The 17,603-nt window shown below is 43.5% G+C and overlaps 1 protein-coding gene across 1 annotated transcript in view; it reads right to left on the bottom strand.

Annotated features, from left to right (window-relative positions):
* The window catches only part of LOC133068910 (patched domain-containing protein 3-like), a 36,701-nt gene extending 35,284 nt beyond the window's left edge, over positions 1-1,417 (bottom strand). Inside the window, 2 exon segments of the mRNA XM_061159822.1 lie at positions 921-1,113; positions 1,206-1,417. Of these exon segments, the coding sequence (XP_061015805.1) occupies positions 921-1,113; positions 1,206-1,417 (405 nt within the window).
* Between the last annotated feature and the right edge of the window lie 16,186 nt (positions 1,418-17,603).

Here is a 17,603-nt window from a genome sequence, read left to right on the forward strand (position 1 = left end):
TTCCATCGAGTCAGTGATGCCATCCAGCCATCTTATCCTCTGTTGTCCCCTTCTCCTCTGCCTTCAATCGAGACTATTATAGACAGATATTTTAAAGTATAATTATTTTTAATAGTTTATCTAAAAGCTCATATCGCATTTACATTTTTTTAGGAGGTTTTTTTTGGTTTTAGAGGTACTTTCTTTGTTGACAAGCTTGTGACAGATATAACAATATAGCAATATTTAACTTATAATAAACCTAGGCACTATGAACATTTTATGGTTAATGTTAATGACTCTTAGACATGTCTATATCAGGATAGTAAAAAAAAAATAAATAAATAAATACTAGCTATTTAATATTGACTATTTCCCAGTTCACATGAATCCAAGATTCATTTAGGTCAATTTTTTTTGTTTTGTTTTGTTTTTAGAACTGTTTGATTTGTAAGGGCTTCCTTTTCTTTAGATTATTTAAATAAGAACTCACTTACAAATTCAGCAGTATTATCAAAAAACAGAAGACTCACACTGAGACATATATAAATCCACACAGACAGACAGAGATCTTCTAGTTTTCCGCCTAAGATTTAAAATATCTCTTTGACCTCCTTTTTTTGGGGGGGGGGGGGGCGGTGAAGTTGTCATTTGCCCAAGGCTGAGGTGTCAGGCAAAGTGGGCAGTGTTTTTCAAGGAAAGGGTTAACCTCAAGCTTTGCCCTAGGCAGGCCTTTTTAACAGACTAATTGTTTTTAATTGCATATGCAAAAGAACCAGCTTTACAGTTTCCAAGAAAAAATTTTTTTTTATTTTAACCAATTTTCTCTGGTTCTATAGAATATCATGGCCATCCTAGGTCAGGTCATCTTTCCTTTCTGTAATCATAGTTTTATCTCTGAATTATAGACAGGTCAGCTGACAAGGTTTCCGTAGGTGAACCTGCGAAAGGCTCATTAACGTGGTCGGTTCCGAGGGCGGCACGGTGGCCTCGCCTCGCCCAGCCCAGCTCCTGAGCCTGTCCTCCACCGTGCGGCGCGGTATGGGAAGAAGAGAGGGAAGGACGTCTGGAAGGCGGCGGGCCCCAGGCGGGCAGTTGGGTCCGCTGGCCTCTCTGGTGGTAGGCGATGAGGAGCTGCGAGAAAAGGGGCGGGGGGGGGGGGGCGGAGCGGCGTGCAGAGTGGGGGTCGGGTGGGAAAGGCGGCTCTCCTCCGCCTTCCCACCCACCCCTCCATCGCCGGCCGGGGCGCCCCGCCAACTCTTGCCCCGCGCCCGGTGGCGTCGTCTCCAGTGTCCCTCTTCCGCCCGACCTCCCCGCCACGTTTCCTCGAGGTTGGGTCCGAGGGTTGGGGGTGGGGGGTGCTCAGGGGGCCCCCACCCAACGCGCCTTTGCCCGTGGCGCCGGCCACTACTGCCTTCCTCCCGGCCACGGACCGCATGGTGCGGATCCTCCGGTCGCGTCTCGCGGGCTGTGCGGTGTGATGGGTGGCGGCTCCCCGCCGCGGGGCCGCTTGCCTGCCCGTAGCCTCCCGCCGCTGGCCCTGGACCGGTCTGCGTCGCCCGGTCGTCGGTCGTCCGCTGCTCTGGGCCTGCGGCGCGGTCGCCAGGCGCGTCCCCACGCCCTCCGAGCCTCAGGGCTTGCTCCCAACCCCTCCCGCGGCTGTCTTGTCCGGTTCTCTCGCCCTCTCACCTCTATCGTGTCCCCTGCCCGCTTGGCGCCACGCTTCCCGTCGGAGCCCCTTCCCTCTGCCCTTGGTGGTGGGGGGAGAAGGGTGCCTGGGACGCGTGAGCGGGTAGGGGCCCCGGTGGTTGAAGGGAGAGGAAGCGGGTCCCGGGGGGCGGCCCTACAGGTGTGCTATGTGGTGGGGGAGGGCTCTGCCCCGTTTCAGGGGGATGTGGGGGTGGTCGTCTGGCGTCAGCGGGGACCTCCGGGCGGCGGTCGACCGGCGCACTGTGGGGGGGCCCCCCATGCGTCACAGGCCGGCAGAGCGGAGGCCCGCGGGCGGCCGCTGGCGGGGACGCGGTGGTGGTCGAAGTCGGGGTGGTGGCCCGTGGGGCACGCTGTGCGCCTTGCCCTCCTCCCACTTTCCAGGTACCTAGCGTGGGGCTTCCCTGGTGGCTCAAATGGTAAAGCGTCTGCCTGCAGAGCGGAGACCCGGGTTCGATCCCTGGGTTGGGAAGGGATCCCTGGGTTGGGAAGGGTTGGAGAAGGAAATGGCAACCCACTCCAGTCCTCGTGCCTGGAAAATTCCATGGAAGGAGGAGCCTGGTAGGCTATGGGGTCACAAAGAGTCAGACACGACTGAGCGACTTCACTTCACAGCTGATAAAAAGCTTGGGTTGTCTCGGTGGGGTGGACTTGCTCCTGGATGGATTTCACCTGGCGGCAGTAGCGAGGCCCGGGGCCTCCTGGAAGTGGGCGTGGGCGGAGCACACCTGCCCAGCGCGCGGAGCGCGCCTCCTCCCAGCTCCTAGGCAGTGGGTCCCAGGTCTCAGTGGTCGCCATTGCAGCTGGGAACGCCCATTTCGTGGGCTCCTGGTTCCACATCCATCGGCTTCCAGTGAGTGGACAGAGGGGTGCGGACCACAGGTAAGGGAACTGGGGCTCGGTGGCGCAGGGTGGAGCGGGGAACTACGTATGCCGCCCTCTCTGTTGGCACAGTCTCGGAGCCCCCTAACCTGGTGGTCGCAGAAAGGCCTCGCCATTGGGGTCAAGGCCTTTACCGCTTTACCCCTTCGCATAAAGCTCAGACCTGGGCGATTTTCCCAAGCAGCCTAGAGCCTGCAGCGAGGTCCCCAGGAAGTCCAAGGGATTTATCCTGCCTGGTGATTTCACCTGCTGGGACTCCACAACCAATACTCTGGCCTCTTGCCGGCTGGCCCAGCCCTGCTACTGGCAGTTTGCAGGCCAGCGGGTCCTTGACCACCTGCTGGGATGGGAAAGGGAAGGGTCCACGAATTGCACCCTAGAAACTTAGTAGGGTGCATGGATTTAAAAACCTGGTGGCCACCCAGGCAGAAAAGAAGGGAGGAGGGCACCTTGCTGCCCTTTTGTGGGGGAATCTGTGGCTGTCCTGCTGAGAGGGGGCCTTTCCATGGGGACCCTGTGCAATAAGTGTGGTGTTTTGGAACTGAATAATTAGAATGTAAAAATTTTAAATTATGTGGTGCTTTAATTAAAAAAAAAAAAAGCTCCAAGTTTTTTCCAAATTGAAGTCTAAAAATTGAAGGCCTATTTTCCTTCCACTGTGGCATTCTGTGAAGAAATGTGTTTTTTTAAGAAAAGAGTCAGAAAAGTGAGGGAAACAGAAAACCCAGAGGTGCCGCTGTAGTTTGGTGAAGGCCTTAGGAGGTCACTTGTAAATGCTGCTGGCTGTCGGGAGGCAGTCTCTTCCTGTGGCTGATGGGCACAGAGCTCTGCAGGCTTGTCCTCTGCATGGATGTTCTTGTTTGTGGAAATCCAGCTCGGGGCCATCTCCTGATGTGTAAGAATTTCCCAGACTAGACCCCTACCTAGGCAAATACCTTAGGGTCAGGAATTCCTTCCTTCAGTGTTTTTGTCTGACTGAAAAGCAGCAATGACATTTTTCTTTCAATCTGGTCTATCATCCAGGCCTTGGAGTAATATTTCCCATCCCTCTCAATAGGCTTGGGTTCCAGGAATGAATTATCGTCAGTTATCCATGATTTTATAGATGAGGAAACTGAGAGCCAGAGAGGGTGGAGGACTGTCCAAGGGAGAATGGGATATCCTTCCAGGAACCCTGGCTCGTGGGTTTTTAATGAGCTTCCTACCCATCATGGTCATTAATTGGCAAGTGTTGACATTGAGAATAAACTATTGGTGGAAGTGTAAAAGGCTTTTTTAAAGAATGTGCCTACCAGCTGTGCATCTTATGGAGTATTTTCATTGTACTCCCTAACCCTTGGAAAGTGCTGGGCACAGGGCAGATGATTCATCATTTTTATTGAATAAGTTCAATTTCACACAATTATATCCATAGTGTCAGCAATACTATGAGGTATATTAGAAGAGTGATCATCACGGTACTTCACGGATCAGTAAAGAAAGAAAACTTTTTCTTAGGAAGACTGTAAAAGAATTGCTAAGTTTTAAGTTTATCCCACAAGGATATTTTTAAAAAATGAAACAAATCTCTCCAATCATCACCAAGGCTATCGGAGGTCTGTTGAGGACTCCACGCAAGGGAGGTTCTACCTCCTGGGACACCCCTGCTTCAGCATCTCCCTAAGCCAGCAACCTGGGACAGCTGAGTACACTTGAAGTTCCTTCCTTGACCTTGGGAGCTTTTTGGAAGACAGTTTTTTGACAGACAGGGGTGGGGAAGGTTTTGGGATGTTTCAAGTGCAGTCCATTTATTGTGCACTCTATTTCTCTTTCTGTTCCCTGGTGGCTCAGTTGGTAAAGAGTCTGCCTGCAGTGCGGGAGACCCAGGTTCAATCCCTGGGTCTGGAAGATCTCCTGGAGAAGGAAATGACAGCCCACTCCAGTGTTCTTGCCTGAAGAATTCAATGGACTGAGGAGTCTTGTGGGCTACTGTCCATAGGGTCACAAAGCGCTGGACATGGCTGAGTGACCAAACACTTATTTCTATTATTATTTCATCAGCTCCACCTCAGATCATCAGGCATTAGATCCTAGAGGTTGGGGGCCCCTGCTCTAGTACCGTCTTTCATCTGCTACACAGCTCCAGCCTGCTTCCTCCTCCTCTTCCACCTGCAGAATGACCTGCTTCTCTGTGTGTGACTAAGAGTCTCCTTTCCTCACTTCCTTTCCTCTGAGTTCCTTCTAACTGGGTTTCCCTGATCTCCATTTAGGCACTTTTGCCCCAGGTGGTGCTAGTGGTAAAGAACCTACCTGCCAATGCGGGAATTCGATCCCTGGATTGGGAAGATCCCCTGGAGGAGGGCACAGCAACGCACTCCAGTATTCTTGCCTGGAAAATTCCCATGGACAGAGGAGCCTGGCGGGCTCTGACAGTCAGATGTGACTGAAGTGACTTAGCACAGGTTACCAGAGGACCTTTGAACTGCAGACTCGTGTGATTGTTTTGGCTCCTTGGAGTCCGTTGTCATGACACGTGTGTGTGAGGGTCAGCTTGTGTATTGCTTCCTAAAGGCCTGGAGAGGGTAATAGGCAGGAAGGCCAGGGGTCTCCAGACAGAGAAAATAGGCTGCAAGTGTGAGACTTTTTTTTTAAATCTCTCTCTTAAGAGGCAGGAGGAAACAAACTAGTGTTACATTTTTTCCCCTTCTCGATACAAATTTAAAAGGAAGTTTCTCTTAAAATTCTGTGTTGCCATGATGACTCCTGGTTCCACCTCAATTTAACTTTTCTCAAACCTTGAGCTAAGCAATGCATTTTTCTTATGGAAATGTTTGTCTTAAGCTATGTTAATGTACTATGTATTTATCCTAGACTCTGTCCTCAAGTCAGTTCCTCCTAAAGGCTCAGAACCAACTTGACAAACCAGTATGTTTTACTCATACCTTGTTCTCCTAATCTATGTTAATGAAACTATGTATTTGCTCTGGAAATCTGCCTTTTTTCAATATTCATGTCAATCCTTTTATGGCCCAGGATGACTCACCTGCCACCAATATTATCTCAATGCATGTGTGGGTGAGCGGCCTGGTGCCATTCTCTGAGACAGTGCCTTTAATTAGCAGCCTGCTAGTGGCTGTATTACATCTGGCTAAAGACTAGCAGAGGGTAGTCTATGTCAGCAGCTTTCTCTGTATCTTTTATACTTTAATAAAACTTTATGACACAGAAGCTGTGAGTGATCAAGCTTCGTCACTGGCCCTGGATTGAATTTTTCTCCTGTAGAGGCCAAGAATCCTGTCATCATTCATGGTCTAGCAACAAACTTTCAGCCTTTTGTAATTCACATTGAATCTTCATTTCAGATTGAAGATGCATTCCATGGTATTGACATCTTAAGTTTTTCCATTGCTATGGAATATGTGTACATGTATTTAGGATATTTTTCAGCAATCGTGTATAATTTCCAGTGTGCCAGTCTTGTCATCCTCCTTACATCTATGGCAAAGTATTTTATTAATGTTGACACTATTGAAAGGGAATTGTTTTTTTAAATTCCTTTTCAGATTGTTATTTGCTAGTGTATACAGATAAAAACTGTGTAATCATTCATTTTTATCAGTTTGGACAGCTTGATAGTTGTCTTTACTTTCTTATAATTTAAGATTACCCTGGCTCATATATTTACTGTCTCACCCCTAGTCTCAGTCATTTCTTCAAAGAACTTCTGTCCATTTTTTTAAACATTGAATTATTTTTGACTATGCTGGGACTTTATTGCTAGTTTGTCTAGTTGTAGTGAGCAGAGGCTACCCTCTAGGTGCTGTGCCATGGCTTCTCATTGCAGCACGTTCTCTGGTTGCAGAACTTGGGCTCTGGAGCATGCAAGCCTCAATAGTTGTATGGGGGCTTAGTTGCTCCCTGGCATGTGGAATCTTCTAGGACCAGGGATTGAACCCATGTTCCTTGCACTGGTAGGCAGATTCTTTACCACTGGGCCACCAGGGACGTTTCCTGTTCCCTTTTATTAGAGAATGATATTTAAAACATACATGTAGGAGCTAAATATGCTCGGCTGACAATACATGGAAATATATACATGTATTCCAGTTTACCTTTGAACATATTCAGTTAAAGGTAATTTGTGATGATATCTCCATTGATATTGTAACCTTTCCTTTTGTTTTTCTGTAACTTCCCATTTCAATGGTAAGATACCTGGCTTCCACCACTTGTCATGTATCGAATTCAGTGCTTGTCCCATGTGGCTACTGAAAAAACTGTCAGACTGTCTTCCAAAGTGGGCTGTGCATGCATCCCACCAGTATCTTGAGTGTGTTTCTGTAGGAGAGTTTACTATCAGTATACCCTCCGTGGCCCGGTGTCTATTTCAATCTTTACCAGTTATGAATGGACTTGTTTGCTCTAGCGTTCTTGGACAATTTGAGTGTAGATTCTTTGTCAGACATGCATTTTTTTTTTTTAGGAAAACAATTGTATTTATTTTTGGCTGTGTTGGGTCTTCGTGTGTGGGCTTTTCCCTAGTTTGGGTGAGCGTGGGCCATAACTAGTGGTGTGCGGGCTTCTCACTGCAGCGGCTCCTCTCGTTGTGGGGCACAAGCTCAGGGCTTCAGGAGTTGCAGTGTGTCAGCTCGGCGTTGTGGCTTCCAGGCTCTAGCGCACAGGCTCCGCAGTTGTGGCACACGGGCTCCATAGCATGTGGGATCTTCCCACCCCAGGGATCACACCTGCATCTCCAGCACTGGCAGGTGGATTCTTTACGACGGAGCCACCAGGGCATATTTTAGATTCTAGTTTTCCAGACATGTATCTGGTGAAAGAGGCCGGGATCAACAGGCCTGGCACCTGGGAATCCTCAGCCACAGTTCTGGCTGTGCTATCAAAAGCTCTGGGGCCTTTGGCGAGCGCCTCAACTTCCCTGGGACTGTTTCCTCCCCTCAGAAATGCCCTGCTGTGGGACTGTAGCCCACCAAGCTCCTCTGTCCCTGGGATTTCTGAGGACAGAATACTGCAGGGGGTGCCATTTCCTTCTCTACAAGATAGCATTTTGAAGGTATTTTCTCCTGGATTGTGGTTTTGATGAAGGAAAGGGGATCTCTTCCAGGGCTTGAGAGTGGGTTCTTGTCTGACACTTGGAAATGAATTGTCCGAGGAGAGGAGTGCTGTCCAAGTGAGAGGCTTTACTGGGAAGGGCTGCCGGGGCGGAGGGCAGGAGGGTGAGGGAAACGGAGAGAACTGCTCTGCCACGTGCCTCATAGTCTCAGGGTTTATGGTCATTGGACTCGTTTTTGGCTTGTCTCTTGCCAGTCATTCTGAATTGGGATCCTTCCTGGGGGCACATACATCACTTAGTGGAGATGGATTCCAGCAAGGAGCATCCTGGGAGGTTGGTAGGACCTCTGGACTGGAGTCTCCCATCTCCTTTTGACCTCTCCAGAATTCTGGTTGGTGGTGGTAGCTTGTTAGTTCCTTGTTCCTTACCAGGACCTCCTTTTGTAAGATGATTACTGCAAGTGTTTTCTCTTCTCTGTTGCTTGGCAAGGGTGGGTGGTCAGTGGTTCATTTAACAGTTTGTCTTTTGGTTCTCTCGAGTAAGGTCCTCCACAGAGTAAATGTATAAAATTATAAAGGTCAATGTTTTAAATAATTTATATTAATAATTGGTAAGTTGGCTTTTTTGTTGTGTGTTGGAACTGATCACCAGACCAAAGGTCATGTAGATCTTTTGTTGTTTTCTAATATTTTTATAGCTTTTTAAATTGAATTATGATGTTGCAAAGTTTGTATTTATGTTCATTTTATTCCATATTTTTTTTAAACATTTATTTTTAGTTGATTGATCATTGCTTTACAATATTGGTTTGATGGTCATACATCACATGCATTAACCGTAGGGGTGCGTGTGGCCCCTCGCTCTTGAATCTCCCTCCCACGCCCCGCCGATTCCCACCTCTCCAGGCTATCAGAGCGCCCCAGGTTGAGTTCCCTGAGGCAGACAGCGAATTCCCAGTGGTTGTCTAGTTGCCAAGGTTGGTGTCCACGCATCCGTGCTGCTCTCCCCGTTCATCTCACCCTGTCCCTCTCGTTCCCCACCCTTGTCCGTAAGTCTGTTCTGTATGTCTGCATCTGCACTGCTGCTACGTGAACAGATTCGTCAGGACCATCCTTCTAGAGTCCAGGTTTTTCTCTTTCTGACTTCCCTGTTGAATATGCTCTAGGTTCATCCACTTCATTAGAAGTGCCTCAAATGTGATCCTTTTTGTGGCCGCATTCCATGCAGGCTCTGACTGTTCCTTACCGTGTTTTGAGGAGGGTCATGGAGCTATTCGGCTCCATTTGGGTTTGGGCTTCCAGTCTGAGCGCTCGCCGCAGAGCTGCTTCTGGGGGAGCCCTCTGGGCTGTGTGAGCGCGGGGCTGCCCGCTCTTGTCCGGCGGCCCGCAGGGGGCGCCAAAGCCCCCTCTGACCCGCGGGCGCAGGACGCTCTGCCCTCAGACTGGGCTCGGTGACCAGCTGGCGGGAGCTTTCTCTCCTCAGGGCCGTCAGGGCTCGGGCTTCTGGAAACGGGGCTGCGTCCAGGCTGAGAGGAGCGGGCTCGCCTCAGTGCCGCAGCAGGGAGGCGCTGCAGGAGGGAAAAACGAGGACGAAGTAGACGTTTCCTGTGTCCAGCTGAGCGCTGACCGGAGGGCCAACTCAGAGGACTCGGGGCGCGGGGGGAGAGCTCCATGTGCAAAACGGCGGGTTTCCAGTTAGATTTCTGTTAGATGATCTGGAGGATGACCAGTGATGTTCTTCAGTGCAGGTGGCCAGTTTTCCTGTCACTGTTTCTTGAGAAGACTGTCCTTTCCTCTTCGCTTGTTCCCGGTTTGATGTTCATGAACTGACCGCGTACATGTGGCTTCACTCCTGGGCTCTCTATGCCTTCCGCGAGTCCACGTGTCTGTGTTCCTGCCAATTCCTCACTGTGGTGCTTCCTACCGCTCCGTGATGTAGTTTGAAGTCGGAGAGGAAGATGCGTCCAGCTGTGTTCTTCTTTCTCAGAGTCTTTTTGGCTGTTTAAGGGCCTGCTCAATATTAGCAGCCTAATATTAGGAGTATTTCTATTTCTGTGAAAAATGCCATTGAATGTTATTCTGTGATTGCAGTCAGTGTATTTGTTGATGGCTTTGGATGGAGTGGACATTTTAATTCCTCATTGTTCCAGGGTATGAGCGTGGAATAGTTTTCTGTTTATTTGTGTTTTGTTTGGTTTCTTTATCAGTGCTTTCTAGTTTTCTGACTAGTGGTCTTTTATGTCCTTGGTTAAGTTTGTTGCTAGATGGTTTATTCTTTTTGATGCAATTATAAGTGGGATTTTCTTAATTTTTGTTTCTGATTGTTATTAGTGTATAGAAATGCAACTGATTTTTGTATATTGATTGGGATTGTAGATTGTAGTATTTTATATGATTGTAAATTGATCTGAAATGATTCAGTTTTACTGAATGTAGTCTAAAAACTTTTTGTGAAGTGATGTGGAAATTTTTATTTGTAAAATCTGTTTCTCCTGCAATAGGTCATCCAGAGGACTCAAGACATGGTGGTTACTAGTAGACTTCCCACAGTACTTCATCATTCCATGTGGACTCCTTCAAGGGCGGTGAGCATCACAGCTTCCCTTGAACTTCGTCTGGGTAAGTCTTGGCCTGTATAAGAAGGTTTCATGCCTGTCTAATGTGATTTTCTTTTGTGGTATTGACATGATTGTTTTGAAACAGAATTTACTTCCAGTAATTTAAAATGTACAGACAGCATACTCCTAGGAATGGGAGAAAGCACTCACATCATCTAAAATACTCTATGTGTTTTATCCAAAATGGGTGCATTCTCCTGCAGAACCAGCACATAACCTCCAAAATCAGGAAATCATGTGGTTTCTACAATATAATGTAATCCACAGCACCACTTCCTCTTTCAGCAATTGTTCAATTGTATGAATATATCTTTTTTCCATCTTCATCCTTTTTTCTTTTTTAGAGTGTTACTGAGATTTTCAGTTATTTGGACACACTTGATGGATTTAAAGCACACATGGTGAATATGGGATCTGGGTGGCCTTTTCTATATGTATTTTTATTCACTAAAGATGGTTTTAATGTTTATTCATGCTGTAACATGTATGAATACTGCATTCTTTTTTTCTCTCATAGTAATTAAAAATAAATAACATGCTATTTACCATTTAGATATTTGTAAGCATACAATGTTGTAGCAAACAACCTTTACTTGTTTTGCAAACCAGTTTAATAATGTGTACCTTGTGCGTGCTTTGGAGAAACTCAGGAAACTGAGTCAGTGACTGCAATGGCCCAAGATATCACCTTAGATACCATCTTCTAAAAACAAAACTGGGCCTTCCTGGTGGTCCAGTGGCTAAGACTGGACACTCCCAAAGAAGGAGGCCCAGGTTCAATCCCTGATCAGAGAACTAGATCTCCCATGCCACAACGAAGAGTTTGCATGCTGTAGCTAAATATCTGGCTTGCCTCAACGAAGGTCGACCTGGCACAGCCAAATAAAAAAACAAATATTAAAAAAAAGTAAAACCAAAGGAAAGGAAGGGTATGGTTGTTGTACAGATTTATGTCTTAGCTTTTCATATTGATAAAAAAAAGAGTTTCGCAAGACTGTCATCCTTTTGCCTGGTATATACCCAGGATTCCTTTGAAATGAGATTTCTCTGGCAAATATGAGTCACAGAAGAGCCGTCTTGAACTTGGGTTTCAGAGATGATTATGTGTCCTCCTAGAAAAAAAGTTACTTAGGTCCAACAAATTCTCATGCTGAAGCAGCATGTATTGGGGTAGCATTTGCTCCCCTTCACTTTGGATGTATCCCAGTTTGCTTGCAGAGTCATCTACCGAAGACATCCTGATGTTTGAAAGGTTTCAGCTGTTACAGGTAGAGCTGTTGTGTGTAATTGTGTGATAGTGTTTGTCTGTGTGACTTTTTCAAAGCTGTTTACCAAGTACTAGACGTGGAGTGTTCAGGTCACAGGTGAGCCTTGTTTAGCTCTGGAAAAATCCAGCCAAGTTTCTCTGGCATGTGGGAATCTTCCTGGGTAAGGGATTAAACTGAAGTCTCTTGCATTGTCAGGCAGAGTCTCTACCCCTGAGCCACCAGAGAAGCCCCGCCCCCTTTGAGTTTACTGGATCTCATAGGTTTGCAGTGCTACCTCACTGTTGTTTTAGTTTGTAATTTCCTAATGACATATGATTTTGAGTATTTTTGATATGGTTATTTACTATCTGTATATTTCCTTTGGCCAGGTGTTCAGATTTATACATTTTTAATGAGATTGTTCCTGATTTTTTGGTATAGTTGGAGTACAATCCTTTATCAGATAGGTATTTTGGAAATATATTTTTCTGTGGCTTGTGTTTAAGTTTTGTGAATAAGGTTTTTCACAGTTTAAATTTCTAATTTTATAAGGTTCATGTTATATATGTTTTATATCCTTTTTTGGATAGACTTTAGTGTTTTTTCTTTTTGTTGTTGTTGTTAAATTTCTTTTTTTTTTAAATTTATTTATTATTATTATTATTATTATTTTTTTCCAGTGGGTTTTGTCATACATTGATATGAATCAGCCATGGATTTACATGTATTCCCCATCCCTTTCCCCCCTCCCACCTCCCTCTCCACCCGATTCCTTGTTGTTAAATTTCATAAGCAAAACTGAAGTATTCTAGATACAGTTTTAAGCAAAGCTGAGGTATCATAGATACAGTTTTGCTTTTTGTCTATTGAGAAGTTTGAGTGAGGTTGGTGTAAATTGTAAAATTATGTCTACATTCATTTGATTGGATATGGCTTCCAATTATTTGTATAATTGGTTTTGGAAATGTCATGGGAAGTCAGTTTCCCCAAGGGAAACTGGATGGGGTCCATGAAACATGAACAGTCTTCGATCCCTGGGAATCACTGTCTGCTTTTTCTGGGCTTGGATTTGAATTGTTTGGATATCTCATACTAGTGGAATCACAGAATGTTTGTTCTTTTTTGGTCTGGTTTATTTCACTTAATATAATGATGATAAGTTTTGTCCACATTGTAGCATTGTCCGAATTACCAACTTCTAAGGGTGGAATCATATTCCATTGTGTGTATACCACAGTTTGTTTATGGAATTGGCTGCCATGGACACTTAGATTGCTTCTGTTTCTTGGCCAGTGTGAATCATGCTGTTGTGACTATGACTGCAGAAATATGTATTTTTTCAGCCCCCTTTTCCAAACCTTTTGGGTACATAGCATGAATTAGACTTGAACTATGTATTTATTCCATGTGTTAGTTTTGGAGTAGTTTCTGTAATGTCTTGCACAGTGGCCGAGCCATTTCAGTTTACTTTTTTGTACGGTAGAATACTGTTCAAGCTTTTGAATATACCCTGTGCTGCGTATTCATTCACCCACCGATGGACACTTGAATGGGTTCTACCTTTGGGCTATTGTGAATAATGTCACTATGAATATTTGTGTACCAGTTTTTGTTTGAATTATTCACAAATACATAGTACTATATATGAAAGAAACCACAAGGACCTACTGTACAGTTTAGGAAACTGTATTGCATATCTTATGATAATGTATAATGGAATAGAATCTCAAAAGGAATATATGAAAAAGACATAATAGTCCTGATAATTATTGTGCCAGCACTATGAGTTATCATAGCACTACTCAATGTATATTTGTACATGCCACTAAAATATTCACATCTGTAAGTATATTTCACTGATTGATTATATAAAAAATTGAGAATTCAAACAGAGAATAAACTTCCTGTTATTGCTCATCATCATTTATGCACTATTCCTACCTGTAACACTCATTGTATAAATGCTGGACTAGGAATTCACATTAGGGTAAACCAAGAGATTGTGAAGGTGTAAGGAAGTATAACTTATTTAATTCGTTAATGAAGGATTATAGAACTCTATGTACATGAAGTGAATGTAAGTCAAGTAGTTTAATTGAGCCACATTCTTACTAGAGTGATGAGCTTCCACCCCACCCAGTTTTAGTTGACAATTAAATCCTGCAGTCATCTGGCCTCAGTGTCTGCTTCCTGCTATCCAGAAAGAAAAGGTGAGGAAGTCCTGACAGAATTGTTGCTATTTTTCTTTTTTTGATTTGTATTTTATTGCAGGGCTTGGCAAAAAGAGAGCCTAACCTGTGTTTAGAGTTCCACCCCAAGGCTTGCTCTGGCATGTTACATGTTGACAAACTGCTGATTATTTCCAACAAAGGACAATGATCTGCACTTCACTATCTGTTGCTTGAGCTGGAATAGTAGGCATCTCTTTAAGTTCAGTCCTTCATGCTGAAGTAGGCATACCTGAAGCAGTAGCATAAGAGGAACACGTTTATCATGTAGACCTCGCATCCTATGAATTTGTAATAATTTTTCAGTTATACCCATCATCATTAGAGGAAGTGACTTGTCCCAGTAATAACTGGAGTACCCAGTATAACAGTTCCTTGACTTCTGAGTACTTCTTCCAATGTTCTTTCTCCTACTTCGGTCATGAACAGTAGAAGTTGATGGCAGCGGTTACTGAAATGTATATTGATTCCTAGGTGGTCCAGTTGGTAAATAATCTGCCTACCAGTGCAGGAGATGGGAGTGATGTGGGTTTGATCCCTGCATCAGGAAGATAACAATTCATACACTTGTTTTACGTGAACAAGTTGGATACTCATGAGTTTTTGCCTTCTGTATACAGAAAAACAAATGCTGTTTAAGGACACTGAGAGAACCCTCATGTTGAAAATCAGATCTGTATTGTGAGCAATACTTAGAAATCCATGAGTTGAAGCATAGTATTATGCCTATCATTCTTGTAGTTCCGTCAGTGAAATATTTTGAGAAAAGCTCTTCATTCATGGTATAGATTAATGAAGAAGCTAAATAACAATAATTCTTTATGTTGACAACTGTGAATTTAAATCTCCTGTGAATCATATGTGACAATCACACATACGAACATGATTTATTAGTATTATATCAATATTTTTAGTCCTATTGTATTTCAACTGAAAATATCAATATATAATTGTACATGGAGTCAAGACATAAAAGCAGTGCAAATACAAAATATTCTATCCTTTGAGAAAGGGAACAAAAATTCTATGTGGTTTGCCTATTGCATTTTTATGTTTTAGATCCTTAAGTATTTTATTCACCACACCCAACTGAATGATTAACAAATATTCAGAGAAGAAAGGATCATTTTTCTTTAACAATGAGTAGTTCAAGTCCTCTCAAAGCAAAGTCATAAGTGAGTCTAATTTTGTGTGAGACCATGAAAACTCAGTGTTTTATTATGGTCGTGCTTATGACGGGAGGTCTGAGAAGGCACTTCTGAAGGTTTATTCATACCAGTCATTCTCATATTTGTCGAGTCTTTAAAGGTTTAATCACTGAGGTGTTGCTTCTATACTTGTACTAGGCTGAGTAGCAACATGCCCTTTCTCCCTAAGTGCAGTAGAAGTCTTCCCAACCTGTCTGTCTTCTATCCTCTGGAGTATGTATTCCTTCAGCTTGCCACAGCCTAGTAGATGGAAATCGTCAGGACATTCTGGAAACCGTTTTTATTGCAGTCTTTTCAGGAGGTTACAACTGCTGCAAACCTCAGGATTTTACAAAGCACTTTTTACAACCTCAGATGAAGGATAAAAGTCAACAGTTGTGACAGACACAGGTTTCCAAGGCCTGTACATGATTGTTGGTTTTGCTTTCATAATCATCGTGTTTCTTATACCAACTAAAATGTCACTGTATTTTTTTTTATCATCATTTTATCTTTGATGGTTTTTAGATCTATTATGGATTTTCCTATATATCTTCACTTATTGGTGAGGGTCTTATGTTAGTAGTAGTTACTTAAACTGACTTCCAGTCAGTTAGCTGTGGTAGAATAGGGAAAAGAATGACCAACTGTATAGTATTAATATTATGTATTAATATATTATTAGTTTTATTGTTTGCAGTCATCCAATTCTAACTTTCTGAAATAAACATTCAGAAAAATCACGTCCTTTTGAATGTCCATTTGACTGTATAGGAGCACGGCAATGTTATTACATAAAATTGTTTACAGTTTCCATTACATTTCTCCTGTTTGATGTAGATATCGGCCTTTGGTTCTATCACTAGCATTACAAGTAAAAAAAAATAATTAGAGCTCCTGTGGTAATTTTACTGTTAGCAATAAGTATAGCATAACGTGAACGCAGAAGAAGTTAGAGTAGACCAAATACGAAAGTTAGTTTAAAAGAAAACATACAATGTTGAATGATTATGGTAGGATTAAATTTATAGTTATGAAGTTCCTTTAGTATTGTTCTATCCTTTCAGTTTCCTTTGCAGGGGTGTTAATGTACAGATTCCAGTACTATGGCTGCAGTGAATAATACTGTCATTATTCATGAGAGCAACTCTACTAAGTCTTAACGCTTATGTCACTCAAGGCATTTTAATACCTATTATGTTAGTAGTAGTTTGTAGTTTGTGAAGTCACATAAGTTGTATTCATTCAAGCAATAGTATCAAACAGCTATGGCATCAATTATAGATGTGAATAGATATAGAATGTGAATCCATTTCACTGTGACAAGTTATTATTGAAGATATTCTATTAATGCCAGTAACACAGCTGTGCAGAAATAATACAGTGTTTATGAAGAAAGCAAGATTTACTAATTTGTTTTATTATTCTATTTCTTTTAAACTGATTTAATGAGAACAGGCTTAACTTTTCATTAACTTGTATGACTGTCAGCAGTTTGACGAAGTTGAAGAAGATGACTCCTTTCGTAGTCTTCCTCATCAGCTCATTCCATCTACTAGCTTTAAAATCATTTAGTACAGAGCTCAAACACTGTCTAGGTCTTAATGCAGTGTTTTGTTTGATTATCACGCAGGATCATTTAAAAAGTAAAAGTCTGCCTGTATGAGTTAGAGCTCTGATCTCAACAGTTCATGTAGAAGGTTCCAGTGAGATGTATAGTTTTTGCACAAATGTTACTGAAATTTGTGAATGTGGTATACCGCGAATCACAATAAGTGTAAATAGCTTCATATGCTACTTATTTGAAACGACCACTACTAATGACATTCTCATTCATTTGAGGACTGAATATAGCCCACTTAGGCTGTGTTTGCCAAATTGACTTTGAAGGATTCTTCACATAGTCTTTCATCGGCCCATGGCACTTGTCAGGTTGAAGAAACCCTTGCTACACGAAGGTTGTAAACACGTATAGTCATGTTTTGTTTAAGATTTTAAAGTCATTCTTCAGTTTTCTTTGAGGAATGGTTCTGTATATACCACGTGGATCCCCAAATCCACTGATGTTCATGTGTCTTGGGGCTTCCCAGGTGGTGCTAGTGGTAAAGAACCCACCTGCCAAAGCAGGAGACATAAGAGATATGGGTTCGATCCCTGGGGCAGGAAGATCTCCTGAAGGAGAGCGTGGCAACCCACTCCAGTATCCTTGCCTGGAGAATCCCATGAACAGAGGAGCCTGGTGGGCCCTAGTCCATATGATCCCAAAGAGTTGGACACAGTGTAAGTGACTTACTACAGCACGTGATTCATTGTCATAGCTAATATAATGGAGATGACACGGAAAGAAGTGCCAGCAGGTGAAAGTCAATATTCACCACTTTTAAACTTTGGAATTTATTACAATATTTTATGTCCATATTTGTATGGGTTCATAGTTAGAGAATCTATGCATATGAAGGGCTGATTGTGTTGTATTTATGTTGAGGGAAGATTTATTTTTATGTGGTTTGAGACACAGGTCCCATTTCATTCATATGCATATGTATGCTGATCACTTTTCATCATTTTTTGAGAAGACCATTGTTTTGAAAGGTTGTTGCCTAACCATGAAAGATGCTGGGATTCTTGGCCTCTTCAGGAGAAGAATTCAATGCAGGGCCAGTGATGAGGCTTGATCACTCAGAGGTTTTGTATCACAAAGTTTTA

The sequence above is a fragment of the Dama dama genome, chromosome 14, assembly GCF_033118175.1.
Source record: "Dama dama isolate Ldn47 chromosome 14, ASM3311817v1, whole genome shotgun sequence".
NCBI classification, from domain to species: domain Eukaryota; kingdom Metazoa; phylum Chordata; class Mammalia; order Artiodactyla; family Cervidae; genus Dama; species Dama dama.